The sequence below is a fragment of the Diadema antillarum genome, unplaced genomic scaffold, assembly GCF_040938485.1.
Source record: "Diadema antillarum isolate AM-2024a unplaced genomic scaffold, OU_Dant_1.0 seq00000173_RagTag, whole genome shotgun sequence".
Classification (NCBI taxonomy): Eukaryota; Metazoa; Echinodermata; class Echinoidea; order Diadematoida; family Diadematidae; genus Diadema; species Diadema antillarum.
The window spans coordinates 751,521-770,043 of NW_027271242.1; the positions used below are offsets into that span (position 1 = coordinate 751,521).

General features: G+C 36.9%; 1 protein-coding gene across 1 annotated transcript; it reads right to left on the minus strand.

Annotated features, from left to right (window-relative positions):
• Window positions 1-12,906: 12,906 nt before the first annotated feature.
• On the minus strand, window positions 12,907-17,944 carry LOC139728332 (leucine-rich repeat-containing protein 20-like). The gene is made up of 4 exons (XM_071639276.1): window positions 17,674-17,944; window positions 15,899-16,042; window positions 13,462-13,629; window positions 12,907-13,161 (listed from the first exon to the last, which is right to left on the minus strand). The coding sequence occupies exons 1-4, from the start codon at window positions 17,738-17,740 to the stop codon at window positions 12,992-12,994; spliced, it is 549 nt and encodes a 182-aa protein (XP_071495377.1). The 5' UTR covers window positions 17,741-17,944; the 3' UTR covers window positions 12,907-12,991.
• Window positions 17,945-18,523: the final 579 nt, after the last annotated feature.

Here is an 18,523-nt window from a genome sequence, read left to right on the forward strand (position 1 = left end):
AGGATGAGTCTGATAATGCTTGTAATCATTATTTTGTTTGCCCCCAAACTGTTCTAGTTTCTCCAGAGAGTGCGTTGATAATGTTACGAAGTCCAGGCCAATATTCACTTTCTTTTGTAAAATTGTCAGCAAAAACAATTTTATTCAGTTTTTGTATCTTCCTGATTTAGTACCTGATTATAACCCCGCATCAGACTGATGGTGGATTTTGTTATTACTTTGATGAAACATTTAAACTACGTATCGCTCTGGCGACTGACATGCCTCCTCTATTGTTCTCCCAATAGGTCTATACATCTTGACGATGTGAGACGATATACTCGTAGCTTCGCATGATCGGTAAATAATCACAATCTGGTAATATAAACACCAATTTTCATTAAAAACTGTGATCCATATTCAAAATACGGAAAAAAGGAAAAACTTAAGGATTTTCACTTGACCCTTTGGATACTGTTCTTCATCTTTAACTCAAATCAATTACGGTGTTCTTCAAGGTTCTATTTAAGTCCTTATTTTCTATGTCTTTATTTTATGTATTATTGTATATTAATGATATGACCAATTCTTCTTCCAATTGTTTATCTTATATTTTAGATTTCATATCAAATGCTGATGATACCACTTTATTTTACACCCATGGAACTGTAAATCTGAATGATATATTGAGTTCGAATTAGAAAAATGTAGTTCATAAAGCAATAAGTTAATTATTAATTTTGATAAAACCAACGATATGTTTCATAACAGATTTAGTAAGGGTTCTGATTTTCAAGTTATTAATTTACACTTAATGGAAAGATTAGACAATTGTGTCAATTTCTTGGTGTGCATACTGACATAATGATAAACATTTACTATGCGGAATTATGTCAGTAAACTGTCTAGGTGTGTCTATATTTTGCAGAACCTAAAGTATTATCTACCTTTAGATCTTGTCATTTTGTATAATTCGTTAATGTTACCTTATTTAACATATTATTGTGCAGCTATTTGGAAAAATTGTAGTCAGTCTAACAGTGAAATTACAGAAAAGCCCAGTACGTATTTGCATTGGTTGTGATTATTAGGCTCATTCAGCCCTTTTATTTAGATATCTGGAATTTAAAATTTGGTTTCTAGTATTTTCAGAATCTGTCATCTCTAAGTTTGTTTTTTTTTTTCTCGTGAATAACAGCATCCGCCATTCAGATACTCTGCAAGTAATAGTAATCTATTTATAAAAATCTTTATATCATATCTACATGTTTAAAGTTTAATACAACTTTTGCTGAAATAAAAAATCTGGCCTTTTCAATCTTCTGTTATCTGGAATTCCTTGTCAAATAATATGCAGTATTATACGTAGTTAAAGAAGTTTAAAAGATGTCGTAAAGTATTTTCTCAGCAAATTGTGAACATCATTGTTTTTGTCTGCATGTTATAACAATTCTCATATCTGTTTATTTTCTCTTGTTGGTGTTTGAAATTGTATGATATTCATTGTGCCTCTATACAAGCACATACCTGAGAGAACCCATTTCACACAAGGTCTAAAGGCTTTTTCTCAATTATTAAGTTCTCTTTTTCATTGCCATGTAGGCCCCTACTATTGAATATCGCAAAATTGTAAACTCTTATTCTTTTTGCTTGGTTTATGCGATTGATTTCATTTCTTTTCTATTTCACATTTTTTTTAAATTGTTTTTTTTTTTGGGGGGGGGCGGAATAACTAAACAATCAAACGAACAGACAAACTTTGACTTTATGATAAAAGTGGAAGTTCGTCGACATCCTCCTGCGAGAATTGGTCACTATACATACTATGAAGTTAAATTTTGATCATCCAGTTCCGGTTCTGTGCCCATGAGCATGATGAAGATGGAGTAGGTCCTCGCACCTTTTTTCGAGTTTTACACAGACAAGTTAAAGGAAACCAAAGCCTAAATGCAAATGTGGATTGAATGAAAGCAGAAATATTGGAACGTATTAGTGAGAGCTCGAGGAAAATCGAATGATCGATTAAAAAATTTTGGAAATTCTGAAGTTTCGGTGCCGTCATCGCTGGATACGGAGGAAAGTATACTTCATAACGTCATTGTGGACAACAATATAACGGTAATAGTAAAAAAAAAAATCAACATATTTTCACTTTTCATAATGAAGCACTTGACTTATCTCTTTCAGAAAGCAGGGCGAATTTCCCTTAACATAATGTATAACATAGCGTAATAACAATTCGATGGAATCTGTACATTTGATGAAAAATGAAATTTAGTGGAATTCTCCGAATATTTTCTTTATTTGTTGTCAAAGAAGAACAGTAGCAGTCTTCGGATCCAGCAATGACGGCACCGAAACTTTAAAAATTCACAACTTTTGAATCAATTGTCCGATTTTCCTCAAACTTTTAACTATGAGTTCTAGTAATATTGCTACTTTCACTCAATCCACATTTATATTTTGGTCTTTGGTTTCCTAGTATGTGTACTATGCAGTTGGCGAGTCCTTCTCTTTTTCTTGCTTGATGGCAGCTACCATCTCTATTTCTCTTCCCATCTTTATCTCCGGACTCTGAAAAAAAAAATACTCGAAAATAATAAGCCGTGATGACCATCAAGGTGGTAGCCAAATTACTGGTGTGGCTCAATCGCCATCACAGTAAACATGTTTTCAGGCATACGAATACATACAGTATTTCGCGATCTTAATCAACAAGAGGCTCTGCGTATAGAGGTGGTTGGTATAGATGACTTGTAATATTATGAAATTTCATCTCCTTGGCCAGGATTTGTACAATACAGTAAATGCTGTAAATAGGTGTTTCCCCACCCTAATGAACCTGGGCAACCTTATACGGATTCAGGTCAAATCCCACATGGAAATAGGACACGTGAAATAATTATCATACCGATTCGTAACACTGTTCCCGCCAAGAGAAACACATTGTACCTGAGAGGCACAATAGCATTCCTTCAACGGAGATTTCATACAGACCAGTTAAAAACTATTCTGAACAAAAAGAGTACAATCTTACAAGCACTACAGTCAAAATTGATTTTGATCAAAATCGGATGAAAATTAGGCAAGTGATGGAAGTTGTCAAATTTCGCTAACTTTTGCAAAACAGTTCTTGAAGAGTTGACATGAATATGTATAATGAGAGAGCTGATTATGTCATCTCAAATTTGCTTATTGATCGTGCTTAAAAAAAAAAAGAGACGAAAATTCAAATTTTCTGCTATTAAAGCTTCAAACATAACATGATTCCGGGCAGAATAACTTCCGAACAATGATCAGTCAGATAATCAGGATTTGAGACTGCATGGGGCATAAATGCGTTTGAACAAAAAAAAAAAGAAAAAAAAAAGGACAATGACTTAGTAAACAAATAAATGAATGAATATATAATTAAAATGGAAATTTCAAGATTTTGTGTACAAATTAAATTGCAAGTTGTAAGGGGATGACATCAGCTCACTCATTATATTCATATCGACTGTTTGAGAAGTGGTTTGAGGAAATTAGTTACACTTCACAATTAATACGTAACTTCTCTATTTTCATTCGATATTGATCGAATTTTCACTGTTGTACTTATGAAATTTCACTCTTTCTTACCAGACAACTTGTAGCAGGCACGGAATTCTCCTTCTATAAAAAGTAGGGAAAAAGTTAATTACTTTGAATAACTTCATTAATCTGAATGACCCTCCGTACCGTATATACTCCGTGTAATTTCAAAATGCTTTATTGGTGAATATCTCCGGCTTCCAGGCCCAGTCAGGCGCTGGCATCCTATACAAGTAGCATTATCTGCATGGCTTTGTACAATACACCACCAAAAGGCGGCCGCCAATCGAGTTCTATTTAACTATGTGTATGAAAATCCACGGAGGTGTGTGATACCTCCTTGGAAAAAAACAAACAAACAAACACGTCATCTGTTTTATGGCGGTGCGACTGCGAGCAGGGCAGGGGACTAGCGTTCGTTATGATGGGGTTCACCTGTGGTATGTTACATTTGGATGAGTGCAATTTGAAAATGAAATTGATGGAGCATCTTCCCCGCAGTTTTGCTTCATCGCATTGCTTCCATCACCTTCTTTTCAAGAATACATATAGTATATACATATTAATATCCGAGGACCACTAAAAATATATATCGGGCCACCAAACTCATTAGTTACCCTGTGGTGACCCAATCGGGCAGCTAATAGTCAACATGAATTTTGGTACTGTATTTCTATTCATTTCGGGGCACACAATTTTAAAATTCAAAGATTACAGTGGCCAAAAATGGGCCGCTGGAGAACACAGTTGGCGCCGAACCCTGTATAGGAATATTTATATATACATATACATATATATATATATATATATATATATATATATATATACCTTTTACAGCCACCTGGGAAATGCTATACACACACACAACAGCCTGCTGGCGATATGGATACACATCATTGCAAATACATGCAGGAAGCACTTCTGTTTAAAAGAAAACAAAATCGTTTTATTCTTAATGACGGCAACAACAACGCTCTGGCAAGACAGGGTTAACGAGATGTATACATCATTTCACTTTATAGCTTACAATGCTCTCAGACACAAACATACAGACACACACATGCACACACGTTACAATTCTTTTATGCCCATATAGTACTTACTTTTAATACAATCTGTTTTACAAAATTTCTCTATTCTAATATGTTATATTGCCACAATCTCACACATGATGTTTATCGAAACAGTTTACTATTGGGACACATTTTTCATTTATGAAAGAAAAAAGAACAAACCTTGGTTTGAAGATAACAGGTCTCATTGTGGATAAAAGGCATTACTTGTCCGCTTGAGATTAGCAGCGTTCTAGACATCACTTAACACTATCAGGACAGCGAATCATCCAGTGAGTGGTACGATGTACTACAATGTAAATACCCAGCTCACCGATGCCATGCTCTCCCAATTCGGTACCTCGTGTGTTGTACATTGTATCTCACAGATATCTGTACGTTTGCCATTATCACAGAACACCAAAACTCAACCTCGCGGGATGTAATTGGGATATTGAATTAATGATCAACGCAATTAACACAATGTAGTTTCTATTCTAATTCATCCAAAAATGAATAAAAATTTTCTCTCCATCTTCCCGTCAGTAATAATTTAACACTTTTTACATCATTTCTTGTCAGTACCATGTTACTAGTCACCACATACTGGGCATATACTTTGTACAATAACAAGAGTATTTCATATGTCGTGTCCAGTTCCATAAAAACCAAATCAATAGGATGCTATATTTCCCTTCACAGACTCAGATACCACGAGACAATATAGGAAAACACGTGCATCTCTATACGCGTTAGATATGATCTTCTCTTCTGATTGCTATATCCATTGCTAGGTCATATATATGTATATATCTGAGATACATTCACAGGAAGAGATAATCAGAAATAACTTCCAATGCATGGGGTCAACTTGATAATTCATGAGAATGTCCCAGAACCATTTGCTCGTACATTTGCGCAACTCTGCAGTTGTAGGTGGACATCTGCAATTGACGAGTTTGATTGTAAAACGGCCATTCTTAAACATTTCAAAGTCCATCATCAGAGCAAAATAAAACCTTTTCAGCGATACCTCACCTGTTATGCACAACAAGAAATATTCTTGAAGAGTTGAGTGATAATATCCCATATTTTTCTTATCATTTTTCTTTATTTTTTGCATTTTTGCAGATATATACCTTTTTTTAATGGAGTTAACCCGTTTTGCAATAAAATGTTTCAATTATTGTTCATCACTTTTGGAATGTTCCACCTGCTCGTTGCTCATATCAGGATTACAATTTTGCTACAATGGCCATTATCAATGCGAAGAAAGTAGTTTCTTTACGACTTCTGTCTCATGTATTTCTCGATTATTGCAAAATTTTGCAATTGTTTTGTTTTGTTTTGTTTTTGATGCCGTAAGTTGGGTAACAAAAGGGCATTTGCGATGAGCAATTTCTGTGAACTTTTGCACCCTTCTGCCTGTCAGCAGATAGCATCTTCATATAGAGCACATGCATCCAAAATTTCATTCGCCTTCTGACCTCTATCATTCTGACTAATCACAATTAAATCCCGGTTTTCAACAGGTCTGCTCGCTCAAGCTTACTTCACATATATCAGCCCGAGATACTAGTACATAACTGACAAAAAATAAAACGGGTTTCCACTTGGCGCTGTAAACTTGCTACAAAATGGTCTTGAAAATGCATGAGGTGATAGAATGCAAGTTCTCAGGAATCATAAAGCTATTCAATATCATTTTAATAGCTTAAGAGTAAAAAGCATTGAGAAGAATCCCATTTTCTTTGCTCAATTTTCCACTAAGAATTAACTCTTGATATGAGAAAGTATGTGATTTGCATACTACTAATTGCTTCGTGTCAAAATTCCCACTCCAAAGCTTATCTTTGCCAACATTTTGGTTAAGTAATGTCAGAGAAAATTCTCCTTCAATGCCAAATTTCATGAAATATTATACCCATTCTTAAAATAAGCCAGAACATGGAATACTTCGGGATACTGGAAATGTATCCCTTAAATGGGAGCAAAGACAGTCTAATCATAACCCAAACAACGGGCAAACATTACTGTAAGAACAAAAAAAAAAAAGATGGGAAAATGTGTATTGACATTATGTTCAAGCAACACACGACATTATCTCCTCAGCTGGACAAATACATTTGTAAGCTCGCTTGCATGTACACTGTATGACTTCACATCGAGTTTCATCACTCTGTTAACATTTGTCATTGAAAGATTGATTCAACTTTTCTTTGGTGTGGCTGAGAGACAAGCAGTCACTCGGAAGTTTGATGAAGGAAGAACATAACAGAGTTTGCAGAATCCTCCAGGCATTCATAGATGGCCGTAATTTGCACATATTTCACTTTGGAAAATATTTTTAAAAATGAAAATATTACTATCTTTATGCATATATTTTTTTAACATTAGTGAAAACCGCAACTGCTGCAAAAGGACATCCTCTTTACAATCAAAACTAACGTATGATATCAGTGCAAAGTCATAGCTATCAAATTTGAAGGAGTGTGCATGTGTGTGTGAGTGTGTGTGTGTGTGTGTGTGTGTGTGTGTGTGTGTGTGCGGAGGCAGGGGCAGGAGGATATTTTTGAAAAGAAAGATATTCACCTCAATTTTGAATACAAATCAAAGTGGGAAAATAAATTGCATCACATACGATATCTCAGTTCATAGTCATATTTTTCACTCATTTTTCGTGAATGGGAATAACAACATTTGATTCTCTCGACATGACTAGAAACGAAAAAAGACCTCAAGTTTTGGACATTTTTATTTCCGCAGTTGGGGACTTCTTTTATTTGCCACTGTTAAGCCCACTGGATATCTGCACTTGATATTTCAATGTGCTATGCTGATATCATGGGCTTTAGTAAACTTTAGATGAAAGGCAAAACAGCTTGCTAATAATGTACCTTTCACAAATATTCATTGAAAGATTTTGGTTTGCATAATCATACTCGGAAGCCATGGATTCAAACAATATTCTGTTTGAGCATTTCAAAAGTATCTGCAAAAATATACATGACTGGCATCTATTACATGCACTAATGCACAACAATTGTCAATTCTGGAAAATAATATCAAAATGTATTTAATGATTGAATTTCTGCATTTTCTAAATATCACTCAAACCTTTTGGAGAAATTCATGATTACTCATTTGAATAAATACGCATATTCACAATAGACGTTTTAGTTAAGAAGTAACAAAGTTTGATTGAGATTGAAATATTATCATTATATCTCATGTACATATAGTCCGTTACCGTCCATGAGCCTTGTTCTACGCCTTATCAACACAAATCTAGAGATGTAATCCCAGCAACAACAACAAAAAGAGAAGAAAAGAAAATAAATTAGTCCTTTAAAAAAAAAAGAAATCCAAGTGTTGGCCATTACTACATACTGTGATTCACACAGGACATAAGATTTGAAATTCTTGGATACCGGTATGAGCTTCAAATTCTTCACGTTCATTCACACACGCCAGCAGTAATGTCAACAAAATTTACAAAGCCAACTCCATAAATATTGCATGACACAAAAACCGGTTTTTCAACCACTGTGTCACTTCATGTTCCACATGAAATCATGAATTATGATTATTTCACTGAATATGAAAGCTATTGTCTGTTATTCTTGGATCTCCTCCAGTAATTGTAGAGTGCGATTTTTTTAGCTCTTGTTCTCTTTTACAAACACAGATATGCATAATTTTCTCCTTTTTTTCCCTTCTTTATGCATATTACCTTATCAGCATTGTGACATAAAGTTTGCTTGACAATATCAGCTGATGAAGAGACCTTATACTGGGATGAAAGACAAAGGGCTCGGTAAACACATAGTTAAAACACAGTGGAGTGAATTCCCCCCAGATCAGTCAAAGCGAGACTGAGTGCTGGCTGTGTACACTGTAAAGCACTTTGCATAAGATGGCGCTATAACCACACACACCAGGAGCACTGGAAAACCTTATACTGGACACTTCACATGGTCCATGCATAGCAGGGAGGTGTTAAAGAGGGAGAAACAACTGCTGCTCTCCTTTCAAGTCATGCTCGGCACTGTCGAGAAACAATGTGATACACATTGTACACGCTACAGGTGGTACCTATGTGCTTTGACGAAATACAGCATCAGTAATCAGGATTACCGTTTATCAAATTGAATTTGATATATTAATTATTATAATGTAATTATAATTATCATTATATCAATTTACAAACAAGCATTGCACTTAATACCTCACATTGCAATTTGTTGTCCAAAAATAAATTCAGAAGAAAAATAAGACAAACTGAAATAAATCTAACAATTATTCATAATAAAATAAATTAACAAAAATTGCAATGAAAAGCAATGGTCTGAAAAAGGTTGAAAACAAAAATAATTAAGGATTAATATATTCATTACTGAATACCTGGAGTAAAGAAAAGACAGGATTAAACAAAAATAAGCATTTCTCCAGTCAGTCGGTTGAAACATCCTGTCAACATGATTCTTATCTGAATAGGCACCACACGTCACTGCAGCTTTTGTTCATATGGCTCTTCGCAGAAATCCCTTCATATCGGCTTGGGATACCTGGAGATTTTTGGCAAGCATCGGTAAAAATGTCTAAATGTCAAACTTGCATTAGACAATGTGCATATTCCATTTTTAGAAACCCCACACTTCCATCTTCTGTTTGGAGATACACACCATTGGTTATTTCCACAAGAGCAAAATCATTTGTGTCCCAAAGGTCACTGGTTTAGTGGTCATTGCAATGTGTCTTCTTTGGGTACCCACTGGATGCAGTGGACAGGTCAAGGGGACCAGTGTTTAATCCATTTTCTGCAAGTTTTTTTTCAACACCACAGAATCTGCAGAGCACCCAACAAGTTAACATATGCAGTGGGTTAAACATCCAACCAATTTGTCTTCTACCAGGGAAGTGCCCATGAAACTTGATTTTAGAAAGCTACCTCTTCTGCTATGACACATCAGATTCCAACAACTGACAGGCATTTCTCTGGTATTACAAGGCATTTGATTGCTGGGAATCAATCAACAATTACTCAGCTGCAAAAGGACACATCCACACAAAAAGTAAACAAGGCATCTATGGCATATTGGTTGCAAAACTGGCACTCTTCCTCTGCTCAGTGAAGCAGGTTGATGAAAACTAAACAATGAAAAAAAGTTGCATAACCTCTATGGATGTTTTTTTCCCACGCTCACTCCATTAAATAAGCCCGAAGACAGTAAATGAATTTGTCCCACACGAGGACAACCTACTCATGACATTCAAAGCCCGGCTGCTAGAATTTGACACTGCAGTAACAAGGCAGACAGCTTTCTGCACCAATTGAACATGAAAACCATGCAAAAAATAACATGGTGGCAGTGTTGGGCTCCATTTACATAGGGTTGTCTTAGTGGTCAAAATCCAGTCCCTCGATAGAAAACCTTTCAAACTTATCAAGGTATGTCTCATAGCTGATGCTACATCCACCGACTTCACTCGATCTCTTTTACACCTCTGCTGTCATTGACGACTTTTCAGTTCTCCTGAAATGTTGAGTCATGATATCAGATCCTCAAGTCAAGTCACAAAAGGGAATTTTTAACTTGTATTGACTAATGACAATGGCCAATTCACACCTATTACTGTAAAAGTGGATATTATTGCGCGACTAATTTTTCGTGCTCGGCCGGATAAGAAGTTTCGCGTGTTTGTAATTCCGCGGTATCAAGACATCAACTACAGGAACATATGGCAAGCAAAAATATTCGCGTGCTTTTATTTTCGCGCTAGTTTCTGATTGCGCGAAATGCGCGAAAATTTCAACACCGTGAAAATTTCCCCTTTTACAGTAGCCTCTTGGCCTTTTGTCTTGTGGTTTTCAGTATCCCAGTAGAGGGCCTCCCAGTGGGAATGATCAAGCCCATGTCTAAACTGTCTTCAATTTTCATGTCTGACCAATATGTACTGTCCTTTAAAAAAAAAAAAAAAAAAGTAGAAAAGAAATCCTTTGTCTTAAATCCACATATAGCGATTGATACAACCAGACTGAAAATATCCCACTAAAGTACAAGAAGATGGAACTGTTGGGGATGTGGGAGAGATGACCAATGACAAATCACCAAAACAGATATTCTACATCTGAGCTAGACCTTGGTAATAGATCTGTAGAAGCCCCACTAAAACTGCGTTAACAGACCTTAAAGGTATCCTTGAAGAAATGCAACATCAATCCTGCCACCTGCGAACACTGACTGGCATCATGCAGTAAGAGCAGGTGTGGTGCACCTGAAGGAACCCAGAAATGTTATTGCCTCGAACAAATGTGCTTTGCATCACTTGCGCCAACAGCAGCAACAAGCACTCCCAGCTCGGGCAAAAAATGACAATAAATGTGTGTGTGTGTGTGGCAGACACTGGCACTCAAGGATACATGTACGTCTCTACAGCCACCATTTCACCCACCAGCATTAGATTCACAACTTCCTGATGGTGATGATTCTTCGTCGACACAACGGACGTCCAGAGAGAGTGACCCTCATCTCCTGATCCCTCCAGTGCACTGCACCTTCTTACCTTCAAGCAAGCAATTAAAAGATGTCCAAACTTATAAAGACACCCTCTCTCTTTTCATTACATGCAATTAACTTGAAGGCATCCTGCTCCTATTGCCTACATAGTAGGCGCTGCTCTGCTGGTGTAGCCCCCCACCCTGTGGAACTTCTGCCACATTGAAACACAGATTTTTCACCTTCCTCCGTCGAGTTGTAGAATCTATGGAAACCCATCCACATGCATATAGCTTTGTGTGTGCAAGGAGTTTCCTCACGACTGACATGATTTGTGTTTTATCTGACTCCCCTATGAATCTTATCATTATCATCACAACTACCATTCTTAATATTGCAAATGAAAAAAATAATAATAATAGAATATGCTTACATCACATCCAACTAATGCAAGGTGCAGCTAGTATGTTCACACACATCTTTACCCGTTGAGGACGAGCTGATTTTGCTACAGTGCTCATTTACCACAGACATCCTCCCTTGGGACTAGTCTTCAATTTTATTACTTGGTTAACATCTGTGACAAAGTAAATCAAACTGTGCTCATAAATACCCAATATGATTCATTGCAATGCTGTCTCTAAAATTCCATTTCCATATTGCATTTTCCATGTGTACCTAGATGTTATTGCATTCCTTCTTGTTATAAAATGAGATATATAGGTGAGTTGTGTGAACTTGAGCAATATGTTACTATCCTGTTAAGACATAGGACTACACTTACATTTTGTATCAGTATATGCTTAGTTCGCATCCAGTAATGTATGACATTCAATGTCATATTTGCATATCATAGTGGACTTCTATTACATAAGAATTCACTCAGCACACCGGTGGAATCACTTGGTATATCTTGCAAATGCACTCTAAGATCAAACCAAGTTACGGACATCTGAGTGAAAAGTATCATGTATTTCTTAATTATGATGCCTAACTTGTCTGATCTTATACAGATATTCCTTAAAATTGCCGGAGAAATAAGAGTTTACAAACAAGAGCGATAATGGGGGGGGGGGGGGGGGGGGGATAAAACAAGTCAAAAAATCATCTTTTAAAAAAATGTATAGGTAATCAAATCATGACATTTACAATGTATAGTATAGAATGGTGCAATTATTAGAACAGTCCAATATGGTCTCAGCTACATGCATAATCAACTGGGAATTTTATTTTATTTTATTTTTTTTTCAAAAGGGTGGGGGGAGGAGGCTACATGACAGATACACCACTACCACTCACATACATGTCTCACAAATATTTTTATCTCCAATGTTCTCATCAACTACACAAAAGAGCAGCATTTGCGCAAACTCCACAAAAGAGCAAGATTTGTGCAATCTGGAGTTGGGTTGACGCTCCATAAGGATACATCACTCGCAGTAATTCAAAACATACACCTATGCTACAGATATTTCCTGCACATGTGTTTTTCAATCAAACACAGATAAAGAAAATTTTTCCTCGGCCTTGCAGTCCCCTTAAATCCTTTATGTGCCAAGGACTTTAGATTGTGTGTACAATTCTATGGGATCTTCTGAATCAATGGGCATTCAAAGCACACATTGGGCAAATTACTGAAACTTTCACATAATTTGCATATTATCCAGAAAAAAAGAGCTAGTGCAGACCAGAAAGAAGTGCCTACATGAGACCAAAACTACTCTTTGAATTCTTAATATTGTTACAACAAGGCATTGAGCCAAATATCGATTGTCTAGCTGCATGTAGACTCTGTAATTCAGCGTAACACTCAGCCCAATAACAGTTTATACGGAGGATACATCATGCAAACCTATGAACATCAGACAAGCCTGTGCTTTCCGTCTTCTAGTCTACGTCTTCAAACTGCGACACGTCTGGCTCCGACATCAGGACCTCCACGCCCAGGTCGCGGGAGAGCTCCTGAAGCTCTGAGTAGACATCTCCAGGGATGGGGTTGTGCTCCAGGTTGATTTCCCGGATCGCTGGCATCTTGCAGAGTTTTGCTGCATCCAGGTCTGAGCATGGGGGTGGGGGGGGGGGGGGGGGGGGATGAAGAGCACATTATAATTATAGTACAGAAATATACCATGTACTGCGAGGTTCTAGTTAAAATTAGGAATTACGAGTTGTCAGGGATAGCGCCATTCTGTCACCAAGGAATCCATGATTTTGCTTGTTGCTTGAAAAAGTGCATGACATATTTTTGTTTTACATCTCTCCAGCAAATTAGCAAAAAATCCCCTTCCTTTTTTTTTTAAAGTAGAATCAATGCCATTCATTCTTTCTAGTTGATGTCTCATGATCATAATTCTCACCTGTTATGTCATTGTGACTTAAATCGAGCTTCGTCAGGGTGGGCAACTGATAGAAACTCTCAGGCAGGGCTGTCAGCTTGTTGTGAGATGCAGTGAAGCTTTCCAGTACTGTCATCAAGTTGATCTCTTCAGGGATTTTCTCTATCTTGTTGTGTGATACATTCATGACTGGGATGAGAAAGGGAAAAAACATAGAGTAGATAGTCCAAAGTTAAACGAGAGCATCCAATTCTCACTGGTCTGCGAAATAGGCCTGTGCATCATTTGTGTTATAAAATGGGCCCATAAATTCATGAAATACACTGTACAACCATTTTCCCCATCATGGTTCGGTACATCTACAACACTATACAAGACTTGAGCCATGCATTCAGATTTTACCGGACGCATGGCTCAGTGTGGATCAGTAAAAATCAATGCATGACAATTGACCAATCATGGCAGAGATTCTAAAGCCCATGTTATAATGTAGGTTGTTCACCTCATTTAAACTTTATCATTTGATATCCTTGGAAATGATATTGAATTTCATATTATATAACCTTTTAAATTGAGTTTGAGGAAGTCGAACTACAATCAAGTGAAAGAAAACAAAACAACAAGATGCTTAAACAAAAAACATTCAACTAATTTCATTTTGTCTACAATGCAAAAAGGAAGAAAAGAAGAATACCAGCACTACAGCAGTAACATGAATGATGTTGAATCAGACATTTCCACTTTTCTCACTTGTACCAGAAACCTCCTCCTGTTGAAAAGCCCTTTCAGAGATATGCAGACAACCCTGGCTATCACAGCCACTCTGAAAAACAGCTCAAACAAAGTTGGAGCAAGCGAAATGACTTGTACCTGGTACTGTAAATAGACTGCCTATACAGCAGGCCTACTGCTACAGTATGTCACCTACATTAATTGGCCACCATGTACAAGCGACTGAAACATAATAGCTTTAAACTAATAGTACCGGTAGCTTTGAAGTAATATATCTGTGAGAGAATTTGCTTGCTACATTGTGATAGAAAGATATACACAACACTTTGTGAAATGCTTCATCAAAAAAAAACAACAACTAGTACAACAACAAACTAGAAATGTCGCTATGGCGACTGGTGTGCCTCCGCCATAATGCATGATTCTCCCAATAGGTGTATACAAGTAGTACAATGTCTTCACAATGTGTGATGACAGTTTCACATAACTGGCAAAATATTGAAATGACAGGTTTGTCAGAAATGTCTTGAATGTTCACTTTCCTTGAACTAGGTTTGCAATAATTGTCTGAGAGTGCAGGTACATGTATTTGGGAAATTGAGGATTTTTACTTGACTTTTGACCGAACCTTTTATAAGTTTATGCATTGAGTAATTTTCAAGGTAAGAAGAAAAAGTGTAATTACAGAATGAAGTATAATTTTTTTCTTTTGCATTTTTGCCTGGCCTTTGACCCTTAACCTTTGACCTTTGACCTTCTGGCAAAAAAATTCCCAGAGAATCTCCATTAGGTAATACATGTATAATATTAAGTTTTAAAAATAATACTGCAAGCATTGCATATACTAGTATATGAGAGAAATAGTGAAATTTTGAGGAGTTGACCTTGACCTTTGACCCCTGACCATTGACCCATAACCCCGAAATTCCCTAGATAATCCCTGCCAGTCAGTACATGGGTATGTACCAAGTTCCATGAAGATACATTGAACCACTTGCGAGAAAGGTGAAATTGTAACATTTTCACCTGACCTTTGACCTTTTGACCTTTGACTTTATGACATGAAACTCTCTGGAGAATCTTTACGCAGTAGTACATGTCTACAATAAGTTTCAAGAAAATACCTTCAGGCATTGCATAGATATGGGGGAAATAGCAACATGTTTACCATTTGACCTTGACCTTTTGACCTTTGACCTCTGGCGATTTCTCTAAAAAACTACTCAACTAATGGCCCCATCATATGTCATCCTTGGACCAAGTTTGGTGAAAGTTGCTTCATCCAGTTTTGAGTTATCACGTAAACAGATAAATTTCAGGATTTGACCTTGATCTTTGACCTTTGACCTCTGTCCGATTTCACTCAAAAACTAATGAAGTAATTGTCCCATTATACATCATCCTCTGACAAAGTTTGGTGAAATTTGCTCGATCCAGTCGTGACTTATCTTGAAAACAGATACAATTTCATGATTTGACCTTGACCTTTGACCTTTGGCCTTTAGCCAATTTCACCCACTATCTAATCACGTTATTGCCCTATCATACTTCACACTTGGACCAAGTTTGGTAAAATTCCAGTCGATACTACTCAAGTTATCGCGTAAACGAATGCAGACGGATATACGAACGTACGGACGTACGTACGGACAGATGGACGGACAACCCGAAAACATAATGCCTCCGGCACCACTTCGTGGCAGAGGCATAAAAACAATTGTCTTACCAGTGACTTGTGGAAAGTTTATGGGCAGCTTCTTGGACATAACGGTGAGGGCATTGTCCGACAGGTCACAGCTGACCAGTTCTGTGTGTCTCATAAGATGATAGACAGCTTGGGGCACAGCTTCCAGAAGACAGCTGGACAGATCTGGGATGGGGGTGAAAAAAAAAAAAAAATTACTCACATTCATAACACTCTCTGAAGTACATATTATGATGTATATACATGTGCAGCCAAAAACTTGTCTGCTACAGCCAGCTCACTCATAACAAAGCCCTCGGTGAGCAGCATCTTTGATCATTTGTTGTATGTACATGTAAAACAAAATGTCATTATAGCCAAACAATTTAAGTATAGATACAGATCTAATTTGGGAACCTGACCTTTGTTGTATAAGATTTTGTTATGGCCATGTTCATAATATGGGAGTGCACTGTACTAACACTGAATACCATCCAATGTGAATATATGAAGGGTTTGTTCGCAAAAACCGATGTCCATATTTGCCAAATGGAGATATTTGCGATTAAAGGTCAAGAAAAATAGAGAGAATAATAAGAAAATTTTTGCTTCTTTTGACCATAACTTTAAAAATGTACCTTTATATGTAGTGACCTATATATCACTTAAAAGGTATTCAATATTTTGTACTTTCTGACAGAGACCGTACTTCAAAATCTTCAAAAATGGACTTATCGGTTTTTGCAAACAAACTCTTCATATTTGTATGCTATTCTGTCCTTGTGAAGAAACACACACACACACACACACACACACACACACACACACACACACACACACACACACACACACACACACACACACAAAATGCTCCTTATCTGCACTTTCAGTTGTTGCATGCTCAATCAACGTGATTATGCAGGTGCCTATAATACATGTGATATCTCTATTTTGATTCATCCTTATGTTTTTTATTTCTCTTTTAAGCAACACTTGGTAAACCAATACAGCCAGGTCACTTATTGTACCCTGTAATGGAGTTCCTGACTTAACAAGATAATTTTTTTTTTTGGTTAACTTTTAATTTTCCATTACTCAACTGTAGATTAAAGTTGATTTGCACCTTTTGAATAGATTTTGTCAGTATATCTATTGAGTGGAATGTATTGTACCTCATGAAAAGCTTTTTGAAACAGAATACATTGTAACCACTCCCAACAATCTTGCTGCAATGAAACCCTCTCAAGGATATACATGTAATACCCTAGCTTGCTATCTTTCCTTTTGTTCATGTGGTCATATAACTTTTTCAGATCTGCTTGCTATTGCACATGTATTTTGGATTAATTTTTGGTAGTTTTTCCTTTTTATTGGCAGTACACTTGCACTTTGCAAATTTGACATCCATGATGTACCACTAAACATTGTACATCCTGCTGCAAGAATAAATTTGGTGTTTAGCCGACTTCCATTGGAACATACCGGTACATACAATGTACTATGTATAGTACAGTAGAGGTACTGTATATAGTAAAATAGATTGGGTATATGATTTTTAGATAAAGAAAAGTTAATTCTTGATGTATAATTATAAATCATGACTACACTAATACAGAAAATAAAGTCCCTGCCATTATTTTGCTCCAGTAGATTTGCAATTATGGCAACGATATCTTCTGACCCGATGTTTTATGTTGTGAAAAGTCATACTAAGAAAAAAGCAAAATAAAGCACAAAACAAAACATAACAGTGGGCTTGAATTGAATATAGGGACTCCCAATGTCACGAATTAAACTTATCTAAGACATTCTTTTACCCAAATGTTTATCCTCCTGAGCTTTTTCACATCTCAGAACAACTCTTGTGACCGCTTCAGCTGCCATGGTCCAAACAGCAACACGACGTTGATGGAAGATGTTGTGGAGATGTATTTCAGTCTCTTTTGGTCTGGACTTCTCTCACTCGTGTTCCACTCATTTAATGCTACTAAAAGAAAAGATGGAAAGAGTTCCTTTTGGGACAGCAGTTGTTGTTTTTTTCTTTTGGCTGCCTCGACCATTGATTGGCTGTATCATGTACTAGATGTCTAGTAGTTTATCAAACATTTTTACAGCCTAGATCTTTTTGCCACTAGCTGTTCAGTGGGGGTTCTGATCTAGTTCCTGAATCAGAGGTAAAGGCTGTCACGCATGGTCTGCCACAGCTACCCAAATGTTGTATTGTTATCTACAGTAGATTACATCCAGAATCACAACTGCAGTTCCAATTCCGAGCTTACTCAATACCAGATACACAACTGTGTCCTAGGTAACAGATTATTTCCTGTTCTAGAGACTAGCTGCACAATGCCAATGCAATGGATCCGATTAGATAGCCGTCTGATGGCCGGGTCAGAGCTTTTGATGGGTGTACTAGATTCTTTAAAGTCTAGTAGAATCTAGTGTAGAATTTCCAAGTTAGACCTAGTAACTGTATAAAAACTCTAACGTCAGAGTCTCTAACGAGTATCATTCAAGCGTTTGGTAATAAGCTGCGACTCGACTAGCGTCAACCGGTGAGTATAAACGGACGCGGATCGGACTGGTATGGTGCAACTTAGTGGGAGCCTCTGGTGGAAACTGTTCACAAAATTGCGAGAACAAGCAATATTTCGTTGAATCAATTCA